This window comes from Theileria equi, chromosome 1 (assembly GCF_000342415.1).
Source record: "Theileria equi strain WA chromosome 1, complete sequence".
Taxonomy (NCBI): Eukaryota; Apicomplexa; class Aconoidasida; order Piroplasmida; family Theileriidae; genus Theileria; species Theileria equi.
Window position 1 is genome coordinate 2,843,046 of NC_021366.1, and position 23,495 is coordinate 2,866,540.

A 23,495-nucleotide genomic window follows, 5' to 3' on the forward strand; every position below is an offset into this window, starting at 1 on the left:
TTGCGTCATCCGTTAGGGAGAGGTAGTTGGTCCCCATGGTGTAGGTGTAAAGTTAGACTTTATGTTTTGCAAAACTGTCCACATATTCGAAGCTACACTTTTGGTGTGCATTGTGTCAATATTTTGCATAAACAACAGCCGTTTGTCTAGTAGCTTTATCCTCTCGAGGTGTGATTCTCCCCGCGGTACACACTCGCTCAAAATGACTGAAAGGAGGCTCCCACTGCAAGATGAACTTCCTCTAAAGGAAGCTGACCCAGAGATTTACAACATCATCCAGCTGGAGTCACACCGTCAGCAGACTTCCATCGAACTCATCGCCTCTGAGGTATGTCTAGTCTCATTCATGATATACGTTCCAGAACTTTGTAAGCAGAGCCTGTATGGAGGCTTTGGGCTCTATTCTGACCAACAAGTATAGCGAAGGATACCCAGGAAAGCGCTACTATGGAGCCTGTCATTACTATGACCAAATCGAGAGCCTCTGCATGAAGCGCGCTCTGCAAGTGTTTGGACTTGATCCAGAGGAATGGGGAGTTAACGTACAGCCGCTCTCTGGCTCTCCAGCCAACCTCGCCGTTTACACTGGACTTTTGCAGCCACATGATAAGATTATGGGCCTATCGCTGATGGCAGGAGGACACTTGACCCATGGTTTTTACACTGGTCAAAAGAAGATCTCTGCCTCCTCCATATTCTTTACCTCACTCTCCTATACTTTGGACCCAGAAACTGGACTCATTAACTATAATGAAGTAGAACGACTTGCACAACTCTACTGTCCAAAACTCATTATTGCTGGAGCATCCACATACACCAGGTTTGCTTACACCAACTTCCATTATCTTCAAACAGACACATTGACTACAAGAGGTTCCGTGAGATTGCAGATTCGGTAGGAGCTTACTTGATGGCAGACATTGCTCACATTGCTGGGTTTGTATCGGTCGGACTGCATCCATCTCCCTTTGAGTATTGCCACGTTGTAACCTCTACAACCCACAAGACAATGAAGGGACCAAGGGCGGGTATTATCTTTTATAACAAGAAGCTCACCCCTGACATTTCCGAACAAATCAACTCCGCAGTGTTCCCTACCATTCAAGGCGGTCCTCACAATAACGCCATTGCGGCCTTTGCCGTTCAGCTCAACCAGGTTTGTCGTAATTTCCATCACTTGCCATTTCCCGTAGATGTTGAAGCCAGAGTGGAAGGAGTACGTGACTGGAATCTTGAACAACTCTAGGGCGCTGAGCGATGAATTGCAAAAGAGGGGTGTGAGTGTGGCTACTGGAGGTACAGACAACCACACTGTAATTGTGAACTTGAAACCTTTTGGCATAACTGGAAGCAAGGCCGAGTTGGTTTGCGAAAAGGTCAACATTGCCATCAGCAAGAGCACAGTCGTCGGAGATAAGTCATCGCTAAATCCATCAGGAATCCGCCTTGGGACGCAGGCAATGACTGCCAGAGGAGCAATCCCAGAAGACATGGCCTTCATTGCCGAGTGTGTGCTCAAGGTCGTTGGCATTTGTACCAGGCTCCAAGGTGAGTTTCTAGACCTTGTATCCACATGTATTCTGCAGAGGAATTCGGAAAGAAACTAGTGGACTTCAAAAAGGGTCTGGACGGCGACGCCGAGATTGCGGAACTCAGAAAGACCGTCGAGGAGTGGGCTGCGAGATTCCCTCACGTATCGCTGCCCCTTTAGCCAGAGTCTAAGCGCACCATAGCCAAGGGCAGAATAAGGTGCCCGATGTAATTTCTTAAAACACACTGAGATTCGTAACCTTCCCCATAACGTCCCGTCTGGTGTATGAATGCCAATTACAAGAAAATTCGCGAGGTTCTTTGAGTTTTTGCCTCCGAGAGAAACCAGAACTCCATGGTATTAGTAAATCCCGTGGTTTAGTCGTAGACCAAGATGAGGTTAAGCTCTAGGATTTATGGCATAATAAACAAGTCGCTCACCCAGCAGGTGAGAGGCTTTAGAGGATCAGTTCCTCCCACAAAGAGGTTCATGTCCTCAGTAAAGCCTGCAGATACCACCCTGAGGAAAGGACATATATCTCAGGTCATTGGTGCCGTCGTGGACGTCAGATTCGACGGACCGCCACCTCCAATTCTAAATGCCCTCTGGGTCGATAGCGACGAGGGAAGGCTCTCCCTCGAGGTCGCACAGCACTTGGGTGATGGAGTTGCCAGGAGTATCGCTATGGGCGCCACTGAGGGCCTCATGAGAGGACAGGAAGTCGTGGATTCAGGAGCGCCAATTCTCATTCCTGTAGGTACTCCAACTCTAGGAAGAATTATGAACGTCACTGGAGACGCCATTGATGGATTCGGACCAATCGAATCCTCAGAGAAGCTGCCCATCCACAGGCCAGCACCAACATTTAGCGAGCAAAAGAGTGATGAAGCTCTGCTCATAACTGGAATCAAAGTTGTCGATCTCTTGGCTCCATATGCCAAGGGTGGTAAAATCGGTCTTTTCGGAGGTGCCGGTGTCGGCAAGACTGTGCTCATTATGGAACTCATTAACAATGTCGCCAACAAGCACGGAGGTTACTCCATCTTTGCTGGTGTTGGAGAAAGAACCAGAGAAGGAAATGAATTATACCATGAAATGATGACCACTGGAGTCATCAAGAGGAAGATTGTCGGAGAAGGAAAGGCTGACTTTTCGGGTTCCAAGGCAGCATTGGTCTACGGTCAAATGAACGAGCCTCCTGGTGCTAGGGCCAGAGTTGCACTCACTGGACTCACTGTGGCCGAGTACTTTAGAGATGAAGATGGCCAAGATGTGTTGCTCTTTATCGATAACATTTACAGATTTACCCAAGCTGGCTCAGAAGTCAGTGCCCTCTTGGGTAGAATTCCGTCTGCTGTGGGTTACCAACCCACTTTGGCCACAGATTTGGGTTCTCTTCAAGAAAGAATTACAACTACACAAAAAGGATCCATTACCTCTGTACAGGCTGTCTACGTCCCAGCTGATGATATCACGGATCCCGCCCCCGCCACCACCTTCACGCATTTGGATGCTACAACTGTGTTATCCAGATCAATCGCTGAACTTGGTATCTACCCAGCCGTCGATCCACTCGACTCAACCTCTAGAATGCTATCTGCACACATTGTGGGCGAAGAGCAATACAATGTCGCAAGAAGCGTCCAAAAGATTCTACAAGACTACAAGTCACTGCAAGATATCATTGCCATTCTCGGTATGGACGAACTTTCAGAACAAGATAAATTTGTTGTTGCAAGAGCAAGAAAAGTACAAAGGTTCCTCTCACAACCATTCCAAGTCGCCGAAGTCTTCACTGGAAAACCAGGCAGATTTGTCGAACTCGGAGATACCGTAGCCGGAGCAAAGGAAATCCTAGACGGACACTGCGATGACCTCCCCGAAATGGCATTTTATATGGTAGGAGGACTACAAGAAGCTAAGGAAAAAGCCATTGATATGGTCAAGTCTGCAAAGTAATAATTAAGCTATTCATGTGAATCAATTACCGAAATATCCGTTTGGCAGCCTCTAGTAGTATTACAGGGCAAGCCAATTCAGAAACTACATTTGTACAGTGCGAGCAGAGAGTTTCCTTCCAAAGACTTGTCAGGGTTGTGAATATCTTCTCCGACTCCAAAGATAGAAATTGTGCAATTACGTACTCTTCCATGTCTTGAGGGGTCATTGTAATCAAGTGTACGAATACCTAAAGGTTGCTGTTATCCATATAATGAACTCACGATCTTTACAAAAGATAACATCGAAGCTGGCATTTGAGCGTCCAAAAACCTCAATATACGAAGTTGGAGCAGCTTTGAAAGAATTAATGAAGCATAGTATCGGCCAAATAAGTTTGCCTTTTTGGTACTTGTGTGTTCGAGATTTTGTATTTGTACGATTACTGCACTTGCAGTAGCACGAGTAAATCTTTTTCCACTCACAGAAGGAAGTTTGCACAAGGTTTTTGTAACCTCAAGGTAGAATTCGTTAAAAGATTTCTCCGCCATCAAACAACGAATAACAGTAGACACAATCTCTGGGTACTTGCTTGATTTTAGTCCAAGATCCATAATTCGTTCCACCGCGTGAACAGGACTCAGAGAACCAGTAATTGCGATAAATGTGGACTTCTGACTATTGGAGTAAAGACCAAGTTTCCCAGCTTTTTGTAGCAGGATTGTAGTTGGATTGGAAGATTGAGAAGATTTTGCGGAGACCAATGCCATATCAGACCTTATATTACCCAGTATGACGTGTGGAGAATTCTTTCCCTTTCTATATTCCTTGTCAAACTTGAAAAAATCATCAGAGCTGATCTCAATTCTATGATCTTGCACAGAAAAGTCCCTTATCACATTTTTTAAAAACTCAAAGTTATCCAAGGGTTTTCCTGTCTTTGAAAGTTTAAACGACTGAATTTCTTGATCAACAAAACGTAGACGACTGTTACTCAAATCTCCGTGAACTGCCTTGTAACCTTCCATCAGGGAATTTAGATATTCCATTATACTGTTAAACGATGTATCATCAGAACTTTTAATTCCGTTTCCAGAGTATTTTAAAATTATAATCAAAAGCTGGGCTGTATGCTCCGTGAGATCATTCTTGGTAATTGATTTAATGAGATCAAATATTACATCAACACCAACAATCTTAAAGTAAAAGAGTGCGGAAAAGGATATTAGACAGTTTCTATTTATGATGTGTGGATGGGTAAAAGAAAATACCTGGCAACTAGTTTTGAATTACTCAATTCTTCACCATCGATGTTGTCGAAAAGAACATCCAATGAAGCATCAAAAGAACGCCGTATCTTACTGCAATAAATATAACCAACCTGAGTGTGTTATATGGATAAAGAGTAGAAAACTAACATTTATGGATATATTGCTGGCCAATGAACAGATAAGAGCCGTCTGTATTGTCACCAGCGAGATAACGGTATTTACATCCTCAATAACCATTTTTATAATACAATCACACAAGCCTTCTATTAATGAATCCATACTCTTTAGTGTTGACTCTGGTACTACATTTTCATCACCATCCATATCATGGTAGATTAGATCGTTATATACACCAATGAGCTCCTTCGTGATTACCGCAAAGTTCCCCTCTGACAAACGATTTACGAGACCAATTTGCAGTTTTCTAGAAGTCTCAAGCGATGGAGGTTCTTTCACAGGTTTATCTAATTTTGTTGGTTTGCTAGGCTTGACAACCTCTGGAGCAAACCTGACTCGTTTTTTATTTCCATCGTCACTAGATGGTTCATCTCCGTATTCCTCTTCTTCTTCATCATAATCCTCTTCGTCGTCCTCAGCTTGATTGTCATCATCCTCAATTCCTCTGCTTTGTGGCATTTCCGGAGCAGAATCTCTGTCAAGAACAACTTCATTATCAGCGATTCGCGTAATATTTGATAGAAAATCTAGGAAGTCGTCATCAAAACCATCATTCAGGAATTCAGACTTTAGCTCTTGTAGCAAGTCCACTTTTCCATTGCGACCTTGTTTCTTTCCCTTTCTATTTTTCATTAACTGGTGTTCCAAATACTCTAATTCCATATCTTTCACCGAGTTTTGGTGTTTTTCTGGTCCAGTTTCAATTTCCTCTTCTTCCCTATCGCTTCCTTCCTCATCTACATCGTCCTCTTCATCTTCGTAGTCCTCTGTTTTACCACCTTTACGTCTCTTTAGCCAGTCCATCTTCTTTTCATGGCGTATCCTTTTGGTGTTCTTGCGTTCCAGCTTGCGCTTCTGTTTGCGAGTCTTACCTATTAGAAAAGATTATGCAACAACAAAATCACGTACCTAGTTTAACGTTATATCTTGATTCTTCACTAGAAGCATCAGTCACGCCTCTATACATGTTGTTGGCCTTTCGAGCTCTTCCAGGCCTAGCGCCAGCGCCTTTAATTTCCTTCATTGTCGCAATTCCACTGATTTGAGTCTTTTTATAATGAATACAATCAAAGAAGAGAGAACATAACCGTAAGATGAGGAACTGAGCTAAATGGAAAATGGGCCGATGGAGCAGCCCAGGGCTAGTTGACAGGCCGGAGATTCCGAACTCTTCCTAGGCACAAAAGCAGATTATGTCATTGGATATTACGATTTTAGAAGAAATTTGGCAGATATATGGGCAATCTCGGCTGGAATCTCGTGAGCGAAGATGTGTCGAAGCAAAGGGCCAAAATGAGGGAAATAAGGAAATCGGCCAACAAGTAGATGGAAAAGGGGGTAGATCGATGAATTTTCATCAGAAATGGAGAAACATTCCAAGAAGTTACGGAGAAGGTTGAGCTACAACCCCGAATAATTAAAAAGGGGTCTAGACACCTTATACATTGTACCAGATCTCTCAGTTAGATATTAAATCAAAATGTGTTGTGATCTCTCGAGTATTGAGTAATTGGAATGGCGAAAATGGAAAAGACTTCCCAATAGTTACTTGATCACACCCCCCATGGGATTCCAGATATTAAAGGCCTCTGAAGCGAAGTTTGTGTTTATCATGTTCTGGTGTTTGTACTACAAGTAGAGCTGTCAAGTGTGGCAACCATTGTGTCTCTAAACCGCAAGCAAATATACACATTTGTACGAGACCCTAATTTTGAAGGAAACACTTTGTTTTAGTTTCCAATTTTGTATGGAAATCAACTTTTTCATAGATTGTAATCAACGCATCATGGTATTGTGGATGTCTTTTAGTATTGAGGAAATGTTGTTGCCACATGGAAAACTACCTCTGTATTGATGTGACTAGGAAAAGGTCACTCATGATTGATAGGCAGTTAAACAAGCCGCAAACAGGGTATCAAGGTCACAGTGTTTCAATCGCAGGGATTGTTGTTCATTTACTTTTGTACTTTGCAATCGTAAGAGTTGAGGGTGTAAAGATCATAAACACGAAAACCAGTTCAAACACAATAAGTAACGCTCCTGGACTTGAGTTTAGAGAAGGAAATACTTGGAAGATCAGTCAGGGAGGAATTATGAATAAACCCTTTAATGCTATTCAAAAGGTATACAAGCACTGTACAATAAATTCTAATCAACCGGGCGTATTCAACAGAATAAATGCCCAAAATTTTAATTCTATGAGAGCTGGTGTAATGTCTTTTATCAATCTTCATGGACATAACAATGAAAGTCGTATTCTCAGAAAGAATGACTTAAATAAAAATTTGAAAGATGAAGCTAATCTATACGATGCGGCCTTTGAGGCTCGCTATTTAAAGTCTCTTTTTAAAGCACACTCATTTTTAAACCCTAGTGGATCGTATGCAGCAGGAACGTCTATTGCAACATGTGATCCTACAACATCTGAATACAATACCTTTGTATCGCATCATTATCGGATTATGACCGAAGACATTGTAGAATATTTGAGAAGAAAAAAGATTGAATATATGGAAACGCCCTTAAAATTTACACTAAAGTTTTGTCCATTCTGTCCCCCTCATAGATTTAAATCGGATAACCTTTATAAACATGAAATATTTAAAAATTCCGGAAATTCCTACTGTCACAGATGTGGCTACAAGGGGAGTTTGTTCGATTTTAAGGCACATATGGGCGACTTACCTGGTGGCTTGATAAATGATGCCAATGATCCTTCCATGGGACCATTTGGGGTTTCTCAAACATCAAACGAGCCCGCAATAACAATGGTAAATATTACACATTATGAGAATAATCTTTACAACAATGAAGATTATAAATGTGTTCTCGAGTATCTAACACAAACCCGTGGAATATCGATAAACGTTTTGAAAAAATATAGAGTTGGTGCAGGAGAATTTAAATTTAGCCGCGCGGGTTCTGGCTCAGATTTAGAGAAATGTGTGGTGTTCCCATGGTTAATGGCGCGGTCCTTTAATGACAAGGCTGAAATTGTTGTTAATAGAATAAAGGTGCGTAGTATTTATGACAAATCAAAAATGAAGATACTGCCAAAAGGAGGCAGATGGGGAATGTTTGGTGAACATTTGCTCTATGATATATTCAATGACCCAAAAAATGGTGGAAAGTCCTCCCAAAAAACAGTTGTGCTGGCGGAGGGAGAATTTGATGCAATGAGTATCTACCAAGAGACAGGACAGCCATCTCTGTCATTGCCAAACGGATCAAACTCCTTACCTGTCGCACTTTTGCCTCGCTTGGAAAATTTGGATCACATTTACTTGTGGATGGATTTTGATGCTGCAGGGCAAAGTGGAATAACTCACTTTGCAAATAAGCTGGGAATGCAAAGAACAAAGATTGTTCGCGATATTTCAGAAAAGGTAAACCCAGAAGACGAGCAAGAAAGGGGAGCAAAGGATGCAAATGAATGTTTACTGAAAGGTTTAAAAATAGCTCCTTATCTGGAAAATGCTTCACCACTAGTTCATTCTCAGATCCTAAATTTTAATGATATAAGGCAGTCTGTTTTTGATGAACTTTCTAATCCAAAAGCTACAAGTGGTGTTGAAAGTTTGACACTTCCTGGTTTATCTCAGTTGCTAAAGGGCCACAGGAGAGGTGAGCTGAGCGTATGGACAGGATCTACTGGATCTGGAAAGACAACTCTCCTATCCCAACTATCTCTAGACTATTGTGTTCAAGGAGTAAGCACTCTTTGGGGTTCCTTTGAAATTAATAATGTAAGACTTGCTAAAACTATGCTTAGACAGTTTAGTGGGAAAAATTTGGAAACTTCCATCGAAGAATTCAACTATTATGCTGACAAGTTTTCAGAATTGCCACTTAGATTTATGAAATTCCATGGATCTACTTCCATTGACCAAGTCATAGATGCTATGGACTATGCTGTCTATGTTTACGATGTTAGACACATTATAATTGATAATTTACAGTTTATGTTAAGTGGTCAAAACAGCAAACCAGGTGAACTTTGGGACTTGCAGAATAGTGCAATTGAAAAATTTAGAAGGTTTGCAACGCATAAAAATGTCCACGTTTCTCTGGTCGTACATCCAAGGAAGGAGGCAGATGGAATACCTTTAGGGCTTTCAAGTGTATTTGGGTCTGTAAAATCAACACAAGAGGCCGATAATGTTCTTATTCTCCAGAATGTAGTCGGTGAAAACAGGTGTATTGATGTTAAAAAGAACAGATTTGCGGGAAGGTTGGGAAGGGTAACATTTCTCTTTGATCCAGTAAGTCTCACTGCAGAAGAGATCAAATCTTCCGAATTCACCACACCCTTTCCACCAGGAAAGGCTCGTCAAAGTCAAAATAATGTTAAAGCCTTTGAAAATCCTAGTGTTGAAATCCCGCAGAACATTAGGCCCTTGATGACTCTTGGTAATTTCATGTCTAATAACCAAAATATAGATCAATATGATGATATCGCTAGGAAGCTTTCTACAATGACAAATAGAGCTATATCTTCTTACAGGCTGAATAGTACATCAAATACACATGTATCTAATGAATCAACAGATGTAGAGCCTAAAGATTGGAGAAACTTGGAGAGTGTAGAAATTGATGATGATTCTGGAACCCAAATCCGTATGCCTGAAAAGGAATATACAGAAGATTTTCTTGTCTCAACAATAGAAAATACGCCAGATGTGTCTCAAGATCTACTCAATAAACATGATGAAATTTCCTCTAGTAGTTCAGCTACTCCAACCAGAAAGAGAAGTAGAAAAAAGGCTGAAGTTGAACAAGTGTATTATGATGACGAAGAGCGTATAGTAATGAGAGGTATTACTGTAACAAAGAGTTCGAGTATGAAGGAGTATAGAGAATTTATCAAGGTAAATAGGCTGAGTGAATTGATCAAGACAGCAGGAAAGGGTGTTTCTAGAAATGATATTTATGATAGTATACGTTCTAACGTCCCTTCCGCTTGTATAATAAAGAGTACTTCTAAAAGCGAACCCTCTGTAGCTACGCAGGGTACCATAGGGGACTTTGGAGTCTCAACAATGAGACCTATATTAAATCTTAGGAACAAAGATGTTAAAATTGTTAGGGACTTGGAAAATTTTGAAAAACGACAATTATATAAGGTTTCACTCGTTTCAAAGAACTCTGTGATGGAGGAAAATCCAAAACATATTGACACCATTAACCTCCCCGTATATATGGCTAGCGAAGCTGACCCATTACTCTCTAATGGTATCATTTATGTCAAGAATGAGCATCTCCTGAATCAGCTCTGGCCTCTTTTCAAAGATGTACCTCTATGTGCAGTTGATATTGAGTCTACGGGTCTTGATTTTAGAAACGACAGTATAAGACTAATTCAACTGTCCACTCCCGATCAACCTTCTGTTATCCTTGATCTTTTTAGCCTTGGGAAAGATGTTCTTTTGAGATGCAAGTGGCTTAAAGATTTATTCGCTGCGAAAAATACTGTACATGTATTCCACAACGGAAAGTTTGACATAAACTTTTTGAAAGCCTATGGATTTGAAATGTCACCAAATATATTTGATACCATGATTGCCGCAAAGTTGCTCTCAGCTTCAAGATATAATATTAGTTGCAAACTGGGAAGTGTTGCAGAAAGGTATTATAACTTGGTCTTGGACAAGTCACAACAATTTTCTGACTGGAGTCTGGTACCACTCTTTGAAGAGCAAATCCTTTATGCTTCTCGTGATGCTAATGTCCTTTTGCCACTTTATGTCATTCTCAAGGAAAAGCTTCATAAGGAGAAATTAGATCAGATATCCAACATTGAATTTAAGTGTATTCTGGCCGTTTCTGAGATGGAATCGAATGGAATGAAAGTGGACACTGAAAAACTTCATAAACTTCAGCAAGAACTTAACGCAGAACATAGAAATGCAGTAAAAAAATTAGGAGCCGCACTGAACGTATCCGGTGATTCAAACTTTAATTTTAATTCTCAAAAGCAACTCCTAAATGCTCTTCAAAGTATGGGAGTTATAGATCGATCAAAACGTACACTTATACAAAATACCTCAGAACAGACACTCTCTAGGAATACAAACCATCCTGCAATATCTGCATTGAGAGAATATCGCAAAATAAACAAAGCAATCACTGCCTTTACACTCAAACTGCCAAATCATATATGTAAAGAAACTGGAAGAATATATCCCAACTTCAATCAGTGCGGGGCAGAAAGTGGAAGGTTTAGTTGTGACAATCCAAATTTACAACAGATACCGCGAGACAAAAAGTTTAGAGAGTGCTTTGTAGCATCTGAGGGACATAAATTCGTTATAGCAGATTTCTCACAAATCGAGCTTAGAATCGCAGCAGATATCGCAAAGGATCAAAAAATGATTGAAGCATATAATAAGGGAACAGATCTACATTCTCTCACGGCGAGTCTAATTAAAGGTTTGTATATCTTTACCCATATACAAATGTGCAGGTAAACCAATATCCGAGGTGACAAAGGACGAAAGGCAACTTGCAAAGGCTGTAAACTTCGGACTAATCTTCGGAATGTCCCTGACAGGATTCAGAATGTATGCTGAAACTGGTTATAATGTGAAATTGTCTATAAATGAAGCAAGGGAGATTTATTTCTCATTCTTTAATAACTTCAAGGGAATTACAGATTGGCACAATAGGGTCAAGGTTTGTTTCCCAAGACTCTCCTCATGAAATACACAGGCAAATCGTCCAACCGAAGTTAGAACTCTGAGCAACAGGTTATCAATTTTCGATTCATTCTCCTTCACAAGGTCACTAAACTACCCTGTGCAAGGGACATCAGCCGACATTACAAAAGAAACTATGGTCCAGCTCGTGGACAAGGTGAAGGAAATTAACGCAAAGATTGTAATGTGTATTCACGATGAAATCATCATGGAAGTCCCAGAGGAGAAAGCAGATAAAGGCCTAGAAATGCTCATTGAAACTATGCAAAATGCAGGAAAGAAATTCTTAAAACATGTTCCCTGTGAGGCCGTTGGCGCCATAGGTAACAGTTGGGCCGATAAGTCCTAGTCGTTACTCCAAGCGTCTTGTAAAGCCTGGGTAATCAACTCAGATTCCAACTTTCTTCTACCTCCAGAAACCTTTTGCTTATCTGGATGACACTTTAATAAGGACAATCTAAGAATATTGTATATAGTATATATAGACAAACCTATAGTACTTTTTTATAGAATCTTTGTCTCCAACCAACATACTCATTGGCATGGTCTTCCATGATGCATCTTCCCATATCACCTATGCATATTTAAACAATTGGCACCTCAACTCACTTCATCAATAGTTGATAATAGGGACCTTATGTCCTTCAATTTTCCAGTCTGTGTATGAGACCAGGCTCTGATTTTATCCTTAATTTCTTGTTCCTCTGAAACGCATTAGGACACAGATAAAACTTACCATTTATGGATAACTTATCATCCATAATTTTCTCAGGTTGCGATTTAATAAGTACAGGTGTAGTAGTAAGTACCCGCTGAAACTTTTCCTCCATTGAATAATCTTGCCAAGTTGGTGGCGCGAACTGGGTCTTTTTAGGGGTTTGATCCCTTGGAACATACTTTCTTCTTGTAGGTGTAGAGACTTTGTGCAATTTTTTAGACAAAAATATCCTAACATGAACATTCCCATTAACGGTCGGCAGTACATCGGTTTTTCCAATATGAGTCCAAACAAACGATGGCAATTTGGTCTCGACTCTCTTTTTTCCTTCTACTCCAGTAGGTAGCTGACCAAAATGTTTATTACACTGAGAGACAAGATGCTTCTTTATAGCCTTCAAACTAGATTTATACCCATCAAACAGGTTTAAACTCTTCGTTACAGGTTGCGATGTAGTTGTCCACGGAGCATAAATGTGAAGTGGAGAAAGAGCCTGCATAGTAACGTCATACTTGTCTTCATCATAGGAATATTTTAGGCTTTCTAAGAGAACATTTGCTCTGACATCTATAGTATAACGTGGTAAAATGGCGCACATGAAGCCAAACTGTTCATTCTTCCCAGGCTTCGAGGAATAGTCACAACCATCCATTGCAGAGATGCATTCCAGGGTCGGCAAATGGCGTAACTGGTAGTAAACCAGCACTTGGTCGTCTATATTAGTTCCCATTCCTGCATATCATCAGATAAAACACCCATAAAATGTTTGACTCAAAAATTTCTGCCAGTGCTACCCTCAGAAGTCAAACTTGCAGGACAACCGTACGCCCCAAAATGATCCATGGAGATTAAATATAAAAATAAAAAAATAATAAAACCATTGCGATGTGTGAGGATTCTGAAATAAAAAGTGAGAATTTTCGCCGCTCCTCGTACCCACGTGTCTATGGAACTCCAAACTGAAGGGATAAACACACACTATAAATTTAATCTTAATACCGATAAATGGCAATTTTAAATTTGCAGATTACACCATAAGGTCGACCAAAATGGACGAGACAGAGTCTTCATCGCCTCCATCCGTCGATAATAAGGTGAATGAGGAAATTGAGAACCAAGTACAGAAGTTAGTCAGTCGTCACCGTAAATTTACGAGGGAATTCGACAAGAATATGGAAATATGTCGTACACAGTTGGATAAGATACTTACTCAGAGCGCTAATAATGCTCCAATTCAGTTACTAAACAGCCTCTACGATGTGGACTTAACTATAACAAAGCTAAATGAGATGGAAGAAGAGTATGAAGAGTGTGCTCTATGTTCAAACACAAAGCATGCTCAACCAGTATCAATCTCAAATGTCAATGAAAAAGTATCAGTAAGTCTAAATGACACTTGCGAAGACTACACAAACACAATCATGAAACCTATGGTTACCATGAGATCAATGGTCAGTATGAAGTCCAAGCAGTTCTTTCTTACTCCATCAGAAAAGTCGGAAAGCATAAATCTGCCGGAATCCATCAAGAAAATTAGCGCTTCACAGCCAAACACTTTGTCGGATTATTTTGTATATTTGGTTAATGAGAAGGTAGAACTTCCTACCATAACCTCTATTGATTATAAAGCAATCGTTGTAAAGGCACTCGAATTCGTGATTCAGTTTTTTCCCTTGTTTAAAATATTAAGTGTAAGCATAGCTATTACAATCATTCAGTGGCTATTGTATATTATCAGAGTCTATTTATACCGTAAAAGCGGTAGCACACCCCTAGGTTTGTATATGCTCATATAAACAATAACGTACAGATATTGAATTAGAAAGCATAGGCTTTGGAGCATTCAGTGGGAAACTGCTCAGGGATGATCTAGCGATCTACAGGCTATTCACCTCTACGTTTTTCCACAACTCTCTGGGTCATTTGATAATAAGTACGATGATGCACTTTAGATTCAGCTCCGTATTTGAAAAACTCAACGGAGTCTGGACTACTCTGCTCATCTACTTTATGAGCTCAGCGTACGGCATGATGGCAGTGTGTTGGTGGTTTCCTAATGTCCTACAGGCAAATGGATTCTCTGGTGATTGGGGTGTGGCAGGAGCGCTGCTAAGTCGACTATTCGTATTCCCTTATCTAGTACATAGAGAGCATCAACACTTTGTCAACATCATCGTAAGCTACATCTGTCTCTTTTTCCTCAAGACTATTGGTCAAGGAAGTTCAATAATCGTATCGGCGCATATTCTAAGTATGATCTCAGGCCTCTGTTTTGGGATAATGAGCAATAGTAGGCTCAGGAACGGGCACTGCTTCGGTATAAACAGTCTTATGGTCGATTTTGTCTGCTCTCTGACGCTCTTAGCTGTTCCAATTTGCTCTATATTCATGCTGTTCCTAGTTAGGGACGGTTGATTTCTAAATTTCGCTCTATATGAGTAATTGTGAAAGGTCAAATGTTGGGTTAAACTCGGCTTTACCGGAATCTGGTTATTTCATCCCAAAGCATACAATGTATTTTAATATTTTGGAGTTATGATATTCCTTCTATACAAAAGTGTTACCGATAAGTTCATGTTTGAGCGTAGGTTCCGTGTTTTACCGTAAGTGTCTAGATGTTTTATATCATTCAGTTTATTGTAAAACTACCTATTTTATGTAACAATTAAAGTATTTTGTTTAATCTGATGCGTATCTTTGTAATTGAAGGAGAATGATTCTCATCACCCCTTCTTCTCTCTACCATGTGAAGGAATCATCATCGTTTAAGTTAGACCCAGTTGAAAATGGATAATCAGATTCTGATTGGCAAAAATCTGTCAAAACTTTCAACGAAAAATGCTGCCTTGGAGAGAGCAAGCGGGCTATCGCAGCAGAAGGATGACGTAAAGAAGATAAAGAGAGACAATGCATTTGCACTGATTCATGGCTTGGATTCTGAGGATTCTACTGCCGCACCATCAGATCCTGCATCTGCAGAACGAGTGGAATTAAAGGTTATAACTGAAAGTATGAAAAAGAAATTGTCCAAGGTGGTAAACAATCAGTATGAATATAACAGGAGGCAGTTTCTGGCCGCGTCATGGGCGTATTTGAAGCATCCCGATTCATTTATTAATACAACAACTGATAATTTTATTTCCAGTCATCTTGATTTGCTATTTAGCAAGTATGATGAAAATAAACCCCCCGTTAGAGAAGAGAGTGTGCCGGAATCACTAGAATCCAACGAACAATCATCTTCCTATGAAAATACAGATTCCGAAGACATGTGTGAAGACATTCCAGATTTGTTTGATAATGAGTACTTTGAGAAACCAGAACACACACTAAAGAACCGTTGTGAAAATTTCTTCAAAACTCACGGTCTTGTTGTAAAAGTTCGAAGATTACCATTGGATTACAACAAGCCAAACGGTACACAAAATAGAAGACCTGCCAAGGCATTAAACACACTATCATTATACCCACCTTATCATTTTATTTCTAGACACCGGCGCCATTTATTTGAACAACTTATGCGTTCACGCACATTTTTAGATACAAGATATAATAGTTGCAATGAAATGCGGAATTCAAAGTCACCTTTTTCACTATTTGAGGTACATCCTAATATTTTGAACCATTTTAATGAGTTAAAAAATGATTTTTCGGATCCAGAATTTTCTGGAGTGTATATTTCGTTAAACACGAAACCATATCAGACGACAAGTGAATTTGGAAAGGCGAATAGAACAAAACTAATAGCTTGGGCACTTGTTGAAATTTTGACAAACAACGAAAGATGCCTAAAATGTTTGTGGATACATCCATCTATATCTGCTACGGGAACAACAGACGTACTATCGGCTTTTTTGCCTTATGTCATATTCGTATCATTTTCTGTCAAACCGCCGTCTATCGATTTAAGATATCAAAACAAACTATTTTATGTTTGGCTTAGTGATTTTGACCATTTTCCGCGTCAGACTTTGGTACTACTTACCAGCGTAAAGAGATTTGGCTTAATAAAGCATTACGATCGCCCAGAAAACTCACAAACTAAGGATGTAACAAGAAGCCACGCAGATGCTGGTATTCAGGACGAAAAGTGTTTTTGTAACAGCCATGCAAATTGGAATGACTGCGACCAAGTCATTCTAGGTTGTACTGAACAGCTTATGCATATTCTCATACCAAAATGGATAAAGGTTGTAAAACAGGGATATTCCACACACCTGCTCGATGACCTGGAAAAAATTACATCTCCAGACATACTGTCAAGTTCACAAAAGTCAACTGAAACTGTAAACGAGATTAAAACTGCAGAGTTTACTGGGCTAGAACATTCGGAAATTAGGGACCTAATGATGCATCTATATGGAGCAAGGTGGAGACTAAGGCTCAAAATAAAGACTTTGAGAAACGTAAAACTCTCAAGCAGCAGCTACACGTCAAAAGATGAATATTCGGCATCCTCCAATGAGCGAGAACAGAGAAGAAAACGCAGAGAACAAAAACTCTATAGATGAACATTGCTACACATTTTTCAATACAGCAATACTAACACCTCACGCTTTAAATGCAGATAACTGTTACCGTGTACAATACATGTATAGTATGCTAAATGTAAAGTATACCAAGCATAAGTTAAAGCTGGCAAGATAGGCTCAAGTTTCGCGGAGTATGTGCGGTAACTTATCGTTACCCCAAGGTTTTCTAGAGACCATACATATCCTCTTGAAACGAAATTTTGTAAACTGCATTTAATACCAACTTCATTCAGCATCTCCGAGAGCATCTTCATGAACTGGTTCGCCTGCTAAAGCACTCCCAAAGTAGAGTCCAGCGAGAGGATCAACAGGGGCAGCCGGAAAACCAGGGGAAGACACTTCAACAAATGGATAGCAAGTTCATCTTCACATGAGACGAATGCGATGCCAAAGGCGACGACAGCAGTTGACAAGAGTTTTTCTGCGTTATTCCGCCATCCACGGTGTGTAAAATCGCAAATAGTTGCGACCAAAAGATGTTTAACCTTTTCTACTGCACTTGTGCCAGTTCACTCCCCGTGCAAGTTGAATGGATCGTGTGTATCATTCTTCCTTGCAGTTCCGAGGCAACCGGAGAATGCTTCGAGATTCCAATGACCCAAAGGACGTGTGAATCCAATTTTCGGATATGTACTGGGCAGTCTCGATGTGGCTAAATGTTTATACGGGAGATCCCAAAGTACCAAAGTCGAGTTCACCATCAGCGCATGAAGCACATGCGACACCAAGGGCGACAACAGCAGGCTTTGCGGCACCTCTTAAAGCCGTAGCTCCTGCAGCCAAGTGTTTCTCTACCATGTTGTCAATATCTGTGTTGTCTACCTCCACTTGGACACCAAAAGTCTTCACCCAGGAGGTACCGTCAGCGAAGAAAAAGTGAGCATGCTCAAGCTTATCACCGTCGTATGAAACAACTAGGCTGGTAACATCCTGACCAGGGCGCCTTTTCCAAAAGTGGCCCTCAAAGAGAACTTCCTTGAGGAAGAATCCGGGTTCAGGGGTAAAAGAGAAGTACTGACGACGCCCATAATTAACTGATTCAACCACGACATGTTCATGTCCACTCTTGAGCAAGTCCAAAACAACTGGCTTTAGTCCAACAACAAGGTCCTCATCTTCAACAAGAGCAAGTTTAGATTCTGGAAGTGCGAGAACATCTGGAGCTGCACCTCCAACGGCGGGAGCATCTACTGGAACGGGTGATCCCAAGGTACCAAAGTCAACTCCGGCGAAGGGGTCCAGACCTCCAGCTGGGGGAGCATCTACTGGAACGGGTGATCCCAAGGTACCAAAGTCGAGTTCACCATCAGCGCATGAAGCACATGCGACACCAAGGGCGACAACAGCAGTTGACAAGAGTTTCATTTGAATAGCGATTGTAAAAGAATAGCAGAAATGTAGAGTAGCGTGAATGCTAAATGTCTGTGGGGAGTAATAACGTGGATCTTCCCTAAGAATAGACAGCATTCATGCATACACCGCACACAATCCACCTCAAAGTGAATGCTCATGATTTTATACGCTTTATAACCCAGATTCCTACCAGACACCCCTGCCATATCTCCTATCCCCCATTTCATCCATCTCAGAAATCCAAAAGGTGGTTTGTGGGCCAGAAATATGGTGGAATCATGCACAAATTAAGCCTAAATTACAGGGCCCATTTCTCTTTGCATTAGCAGATCTTGTGGCAAGACATTTGCCTTTGTGGTCACCTTTAGTCTTACTGTTCCAAAATTTTCCTTATCGAATACATTCTAAAACATTTTTATAGACCTAATCAAAGTCAAACTACCATAGGTGTAGGTGTTTATTTTAAATGTGTTGTCTTTAGTCTCTACCCTTGCGGGTCCTGTGGTTCTCGTACTCCGTAGGTTTTGGCTGCTATGAACCCAGGGTTGTGTATACACAGTTAGTGTTCTTACATCAAGGTCATCGTTATAAGCCTGTGGAATTATACCGTAGTGTTTGTACTCCTCTGAAAATTTCCCAAATCTTTGTACACCTATTGAGTGTGGCATAGCTTCTGGTAGCTCTCTTGTCTCTTTACAAAACGGGTTCTGGCTTGCGAATATAGAAGTTATAATTCTAAAGACTTCAAGTATCCGTTACTTATCATTAAAATCAAGTGTTTTCCGAGAAAATGGTAGTGCCCATAGTGGGAGAGAATTTCTATTCATATAGGTTTGTCATTTTTGATCCTAAATTAGAAGTTTTTGGCATTACTCTCACATAATATAGCCCTCTGTGATTTTTAAATTGCATATAAAACCCAAATTTACTCGACTAACCCATACAGACTAACCGAGATTAACATTCAACTGATTTGATCTTTGGTTTAAGCTCCAGGTAGAATCAAATTCCAATTGGCAAATTCATCAATATGTGTTTTACATGTATACGAGCAAGAATTATAACGTCATTTGGTTGTATAATGGATTGGAACAGTGTCTAAGAGACAGGAATAAGTGATGTTATCATTGATAGTGCTAGTGTGTTTCATCAAAAATCGAACACATGCTAAATGAAGTATCAGGATTCCTTCAGAATCTAAACAAGGGGAATTATGATAATGTATATCTCATTTATGATACATTCTTTTCGTTGTAACTTAAAATAAAGGATATTGCATAAACATCTCTAGAATTGCACTGGCACCAATCATACATGGAGTATGTCTAGATCATAACCTTTCAACATTCACGATTAACATAGAGTGGTAACAACCCTTAAAACTTAAATACAGCACAGAAATGTGAGCATACTTAAAACTAGTGGAATATCTTACTAGTCGCTGACCACACTTGTCATTCACTATTTCATCAAACTGTCATAAAGTTTCATCATGAACTGAAACTGGTGTAAACTAAGCATACATTAATAATAAAATTAAAACAAATTCACTTTATTATAAAAATCATCTTCCGGTGGATCCAAAACCCTTGCTTCCACGGTCAGTTTCGTCCAACTCATCGACAATCTGCAGATTATTAATGCATTTTATGTATGATTACCTCAAAAGTTATCTTTTCTCCGTCGTATGAAACCATCTGAACAAGGCGATCACCCTTCTTAATGGTGTATGGATAGTCCTTGATGTTGTCTAGGGATAGTCTCACTTCACCTCTGAATTGGGGGTCGATTACTCCAACTGTGTACGATTATAATACGAATAGCATGCAATATACCAGAGTTTGAGAGTCTGAGAGGGGTTTTTGATATACTACTCCTTGGGAATAGGAGCCATCCGACAGACTTGCCCACTTCACCATTCTCATGAGCCTTGAATGCCGAAACTTGGACACCTAGATATACTACCCCGGTCTGGTGTGCTTCTATAGTCTGATCTTCTATGCAAAACAAGTCCAATCCACAGTCTCCTTCGTAGAAGGTCTTGTGACTGGCATAGAGAGCCTTGACGTCATCGTTTTTGGGCTTTAGCAGAACGTGCATCATCCTTTTGGCTGTGTGTTTAAAAAGGGAGTTTAGAAACTTAATTTTGATTGATATTGTGGATAATGGGTGTCCGTTCGATAAAAAATGGAGGGAAGAATTGTGTCTGGAAGGCACAACATCACACACATTGGGAATAAAACATCAGATTCTAAAAGTTATTCACATAAAATTTACAAATACATTATATTCGATAATAAACATGTTTGAATGTCTCTGTTTCATTCTTTGCATTCTTTATTCCTTCCTCTGTGACAGTGTCAAAATTGCGATAGCACTCATCCTTCTCCTGAAAGGGTCTATCATTGAGCTGGAAGGACGTACCATTTCGGATTTTCCAAGAGAAACAAATAGGGGATGTTCGTCTAGAGCATTCTTCATCCATACGAATAGTTCGTAGACATCCGTTACTACACGGTTTTGTACATAGTTTATAGGATTGTTTGTAATGAGAACAAGGGACTTACCGATATACAATCTTCCTCCACTCTTCATAACATAAGCATAGAGACTGAGGAGTGAGTAGTTTATTATTCTACGCCTCCAATTTGACTTTTTAAAATGAGGATCCGGGAAGCAAAAGAACATTTTTCCAAGCTGGCTCTTGGATACGTAGTTTGGCAGAAACTTCATTGAATTGGTGCGCACAACAGAGACGTTTAGATACTGTAAAGGCGTATATAATGGTAAGGGAATGTCTACCTCTCCGGGATGCTGTTTTCTTAGTGATAGTATCCTTTTTCCAACAAAGTTAGTGACCTATAGAGTATTATTTGGACACATTCTAGTATACTTTGTCCCTAATTTCCATTCCAAGTGAGAGCTCCTTTGGGTATAGCTTTGATAGATAAATGAGCAGTCCTCCATAGCCACATCCAATGTCCAAAATGGTTACTTTTGGGTAATCATCACTTTCTGTAGCTGTTTTGACACCAAAGAGTCTTGATATACCTGATACGATACTGTAGTCTTCTGGATAATCCCTCGCTAAAGGTATATATGAAAGAATCCAAAAACAAACTGTTGAACTGGAGAAATGTGTCTTCCTGGCCATCCCTTGGGTACCTTTTGGACCAGTTCACGAAGCGAGGACTGGCTGGGTATGCGATATAGCTATCAGATAGTGGATTACAGTGCTGTATGCTTATATATGGAGAGTCGCTCGAACTTACCGCTCGCTGCCTATATAGGGCCTTTTTTGGAAATTCTATCAAAGGATCAGAATCCTTACCGAATTCTTCTTCACTTGCATGACTCATTTCTTGTGTCTTTTCGTAATCACCCGTTAGACTTTTTGAGTGTACCTAACATTTGAGCTCTGGGGATTCCAGGGGGAATTTTCTTTACTTTCTATCAATTGCGCATCATTTATATATTTTGCACATTTGTAAAATCGTAAAATTTAAAAGTCGCCAGGTTGGTGCTGATTGGACCTTTGATGTCACAAAGGAGTAGATTTTTCAAATAATGTCCAAACGAGTGGATTCAAGCCAGGTATCCTTGCTTTTCATTTTATAACACTAATATTTATTGTAGCCTGGTGCTCCATTGAACCCAAAACCGTTCCTAACGAACCTAGCAGGGAAGACTGTGATCGTTAAGCTCAAATGGGGAATGGAATACAGAGGTTTGACATTATTTTCGACATATCAACACTCGATTTTGTAGGAATCCTAAAGTCCTTTGATAGCTACATGAATCTCCAGCTGGACAGCGCAGAAGAGTGGCAGAATGGAACCCTAAAGGGAAAGCTCGGTGGAGAGGTTTTGATTAGGTTTGTTAACGGATTATAATGCATGGAATCCAGGTGTAATAATGTGCTCTATATTCGTGAGCCAGAGGCGGCTTGAAGAGTTCCCACTATCGCTAATTTTGCACATGGAAGAAGTGTGTTTATAGACTGATTCAATTATTTATTCGTATTATTACAAGTAGACTTCGTTTTGTATGAGCATGCTAGTTCTGAGGACGTCAGACAGAACGAATCTGAGTGCGAGAGATTGCCATGAACTACTTCCCCAGTAGTTTTCGTAGGTTAGGTTGAGATATAAGTCCTTGTTCTTGCTAATGAACATTCCTACCTTGATTTCATCGGTGACCTTGGTTTCTACAGCAAGTTCACATTGCTTTGAGAATGGATAGATGATTGGTGTGATCACGAGTCCATCTCTCTTTAGGACTAGGCATGCTCTGGCATCAATTTTGCCGTCTTTAGCGAATGAAACTTCGACCTTGGGTGTAACATCTAGGTACTTCCCATTAACATCGTAGAGGTTTTCCAAGCGTTGTAGGAATTCAATGTTGTTTTCTTTGCTTCGTAGATTTAGAGAATATCCTAAAATTAAGTTGCGATATCTGAGAATGAAATCCAGTCTCTTTAAAATGTCACTTGTATGGGCATCCACACTGATGCTTTTGCCAGCACCTTTGAGTGTAAGTTCGAATGTTTTTGGCAAATCGAATGACGCATTTGACACCAGCGAGGTTTCGTCTGATAACTTAAAGGTTGCTTCCAGGGAGAGTTCATTAAATCTCTGCAAGGCATGATATAAACTGCAGTTTATACTGGGATCCTGAATGTGCTTCCTCACGACAGAAGGTACTGCCACGTTGGAATCTTTGAGCTGACAGTTCAAAGCTACCAGGCCAACATCCAACTTCTTTTTGACCTATACATTGGTGATTTATAAGTATCAGTAAACCTACATCAAATTTATGGAATGTGTTATTTTGAAGGGAGGATAGCGATTCACCAACAGCCTTCATACCGTCTATAGACTTGTTTGCGACAGCGTTTAATGAGCGTATAGGACACCTTAGACTCTAAATATTATTAATCATGGAGCCAATGAGCAAACCTTGGCATTAATGCCTGTTAGGAATGACATGAATAGGACAAAACACTTGAGCAGCTTCATCTTTTGTACTATGGCGATATTTCCACAAATTTCGAATAAAAAATGTAACAAGATGTTTTGGACGATGTGAGTAAAGGAATCGTGTGGAATCAAGATAGAAGTTGCCGTTTGTTTTTATATCGCAAATGGCATTACTAAAACACACCAACTATAAGCATACAACGTATGAAAAAAGTGTCATTATAGTATAGGTCGCGGAGTATTTAAATGTAATGTGTGTAGGCAGCAAACGAGGCAAACTCTGATGAATAACTATTGTGGT

The 23,495-nt window shown here is 40.2% G+C and overlaps 12 protein-coding genes across 12 annotated transcripts, besides 2 other annotated features; 6 read left to right on the top strand and 6 right to left on the bottom strand.

The window, feature by feature from the left end:
• Positions 1 to 61: 61 nt before the first annotated feature.
• Positions 62 to 1,711, top strand: BEWA_030580 (serine hydroxymethyltransferase, putative; the record flags this gene model as incomplete). Its single annotated transcript, XM_004829814.1, has 5 exons — positions 62 to 328; positions 363 to 820; positions 856 to 1,156; positions 1,194 to 1,548; positions 1,587 to 1,711. 5 exons carry the CDS (start codon positions 62 to 64, stop codon positions 1,709 to 1,711), a joined length of 1,506 nt encoding a protein of 501 aa, XP_004829871.1.
• Positions 1,712 to 1,924: 213 nt separating this feature from the next.
• Positions 1,925 to 3,490, top strand: BEWA_030590 (ATP synthase beta subunit, putative; the record flags this gene model as incomplete). Its single annotated transcript, XM_004829815.1, has 1 exon — positions 1,925 to 3,490. One exon carries the CDS (start codon positions 1,925 to 1,927, stop codon positions 3,488 to 3,490), a length of 1,566 nt encoding a protein of 521 aa, XP_004829872.1.
• Positions 3,491 to 3,515: 25 nt separating this feature from the next.
• BEWA_030600 (hypothetical protein) lies at positions 3,516 to 5,941 on the bottom strand (the record flags this gene model as incomplete). Its single annotated transcript, XM_004829816.1, has 5 exons — positions 3,516 to 3,719; positions 3,754 to 4,705; positions 4,741 to 4,850; positions 4,888 to 5,789; positions 5,827 to 5,941. 5 exons carry the CDS (start codon positions 5,939 to 5,941, stop codon positions 3,516 to 3,518), a joined length of 2,283 nt encoding a protein of 760 aa, XP_004829873.1.
• Positions 5,942 to 6,749: 808 nt separating this feature from the next.
• BEWA_030610 (DNA polymerase I family member protein) lies at positions 6,750 to 11,961 on the top strand (the record flags this gene model as incomplete). The annotated part of the gene is made up of 3 exons (XM_004829817.1): positions 6,750 to 11,346; positions 11,381 to 11,589; positions 11,626 to 11,961. The coding sequence occupies 3 exons, from the start codon at positions 6,750 to 6,752 to the stop codon at positions 11,959 to 11,961; spliced, it is 5,142 nt and encodes a 1,713-aa protein (XP_004829874.1).
• Positions 11,962 to 12,069: 108 nt separating this feature from the next.
• Positions 12,070 to 12,982, bottom strand: BEWA_030620 (hypothetical protein; the record flags this gene model as incomplete). Its single annotated transcript, XM_004829818.1, has 3 exons — positions 12,070 to 12,186; positions 12,222 to 12,316; positions 12,349 to 12,982. 3 exons carry the CDS (start codon positions 12,980 to 12,982, stop codon positions 12,070 to 12,072), a joined length of 846 nt encoding a protein of 281 aa, XP_004829875.1.
• A 195-nt stretch (positions 12,983 to 13,177) lies between these two features.
• Positions 13,178 to 13,207: a sequence feature (AT_rich).
• Positions 13,208 to 13,379: 172 nt separating this feature from the next.
• Positions 13,380 to 14,745, top strand: BEWA_030630 (hypothetical protein; the record flags this gene model as incomplete). The annotated part of the gene is made up of 2 exons (XM_004829819.1): positions 13,380 to 14,106; positions 14,141 to 14,745. 2 exons carry the CDS (start codon positions 13,380 to 13,382, stop codon positions 14,743 to 14,745), a joined length of 1,332 nt encoding a protein of 443 aa, XP_004829876.1.
• Positions 14,746 to 15,116: 371 nt separating this feature from the next.
• BEWA_030640 (hypothetical protein) lies at positions 15,117 to 16,841 on the top strand (the record flags this gene model as incomplete). Its single annotated transcript, XM_004829820.1, has 1 exon — positions 15,117 to 16,841. One exon carries the CDS (start codon positions 15,117 to 15,119, stop codon positions 16,839 to 16,841), a length of 1,725 nt encoding a protein of 574 aa, XP_004829877.1.
• Positions 16,842 to 16,971: 130 nt separating this feature from the next.
• On the bottom strand, positions 16,972 to 18,270 carry BEWA_030650 (signal peptide-containing protein). The gene has a single exon (XM_004829821.1). The coding sequence runs from the start codon at positions 18,225 to 18,227 to the stop codon at positions 17,523 to 17,525; it is 705 nt and encodes a 234-aa protein (XP_004829878.1). The 5' UTR covers positions 18,228 to 18,270; the 3' UTR covers positions 16,972 to 17,522.
• Positions 18,271 to 19,738: 1,468 nt separating this feature from the next.
• Positions 19,739 to 19,780: a sequence feature (AT_rich).
• BEWA_030660 (deoxyuridine 5'-triphosphate nucleotidohydrolase, putative) lies at positions 19,780 to 20,318 on the bottom strand (the record flags this gene model as incomplete). Its single annotated transcript, XM_004829822.1, has 3 exons — positions 19,780 to 19,842; positions 19,877 to 20,013; positions 20,051 to 20,318. 3 exons carry the CDS (start codon positions 20,316 to 20,318, stop codon positions 19,780 to 19,782), a joined length of 468 nt encoding a protein of 155 aa, XP_004829879.1.
• Positions 20,319 to 20,499: 181 nt separating this feature from the next.
• BEWA_030670 (tRNA guanine-n-7-methyltransferase, putative) lies at positions 20,500 to 21,574 on the bottom strand (the record flags this gene model as incomplete). The annotated part of the gene is made up of 7 exons (XM_004829823.1): positions 20,500 to 20,604; positions 20,640 to 20,725; positions 20,783 to 20,981; positions 21,018 to 21,074; positions 21,109 to 21,302; positions 21,337 to 21,451; positions 21,488 to 21,574. The coding sequence occupies 7 exons, from the start codon at positions 21,572 to 21,574 to the stop codon at positions 20,500 to 20,502; spliced, it is 843 nt and encodes a 280-aa protein (XP_004829880.1).
• Positions 21,575 to 21,782: 208 nt separating this feature from the next.
• On the top strand, positions 21,783 to 22,108 carry BEWA_030680 (small nuclear ribonucleoprotein f, putative; the record flags this gene model as incomplete). The annotated part of the gene is made up of 3 exons (XM_004829824.1): positions 21,783 to 21,809; positions 21,852 to 21,942; positions 21,984 to 22,108. 3 exons carry the CDS (start codon positions 21,783 to 21,785, stop codon positions 22,106 to 22,108), a joined length of 243 nt encoding a protein of 80 aa, XP_004829881.1.
• A 132-nt stretch (positions 22,109 to 22,240) lies between these two features.
• Positions 22,241 to 23,453, bottom strand: BEWA_030690 (signal peptide-containing protein; the record flags this gene model as incomplete). The annotated part of the gene is made up of 3 exons (XM_004829825.1): positions 23,174 to 23,453; positions 23,022 to 23,138; positions 22,241 to 22,984 (listed from the first exon to the last, which is right to left on the bottom strand). The coding sequence occupies exons 1-3, from the start codon at positions 23,231 to 23,233 to the stop codon at positions 22,241 to 22,243; spliced, it is 921 nt and encodes a 306-aa protein (XP_004829882.1). The 5' UTR covers positions 23,234 to 23,453.
• Between the last annotated feature and the right edge of the window lie 42 nt (positions 23,454 to 23,495).

Excerpts from the sequence above, each read along its gene's own strand:
- BEWA_030650 (XM_004829821.1), bottom strand. The coding sequence starts at position 18,227 with ATGAAACTCTTGTCAACTGCTGTTGTCGCCCTTGGTGTCGCATGTGCT.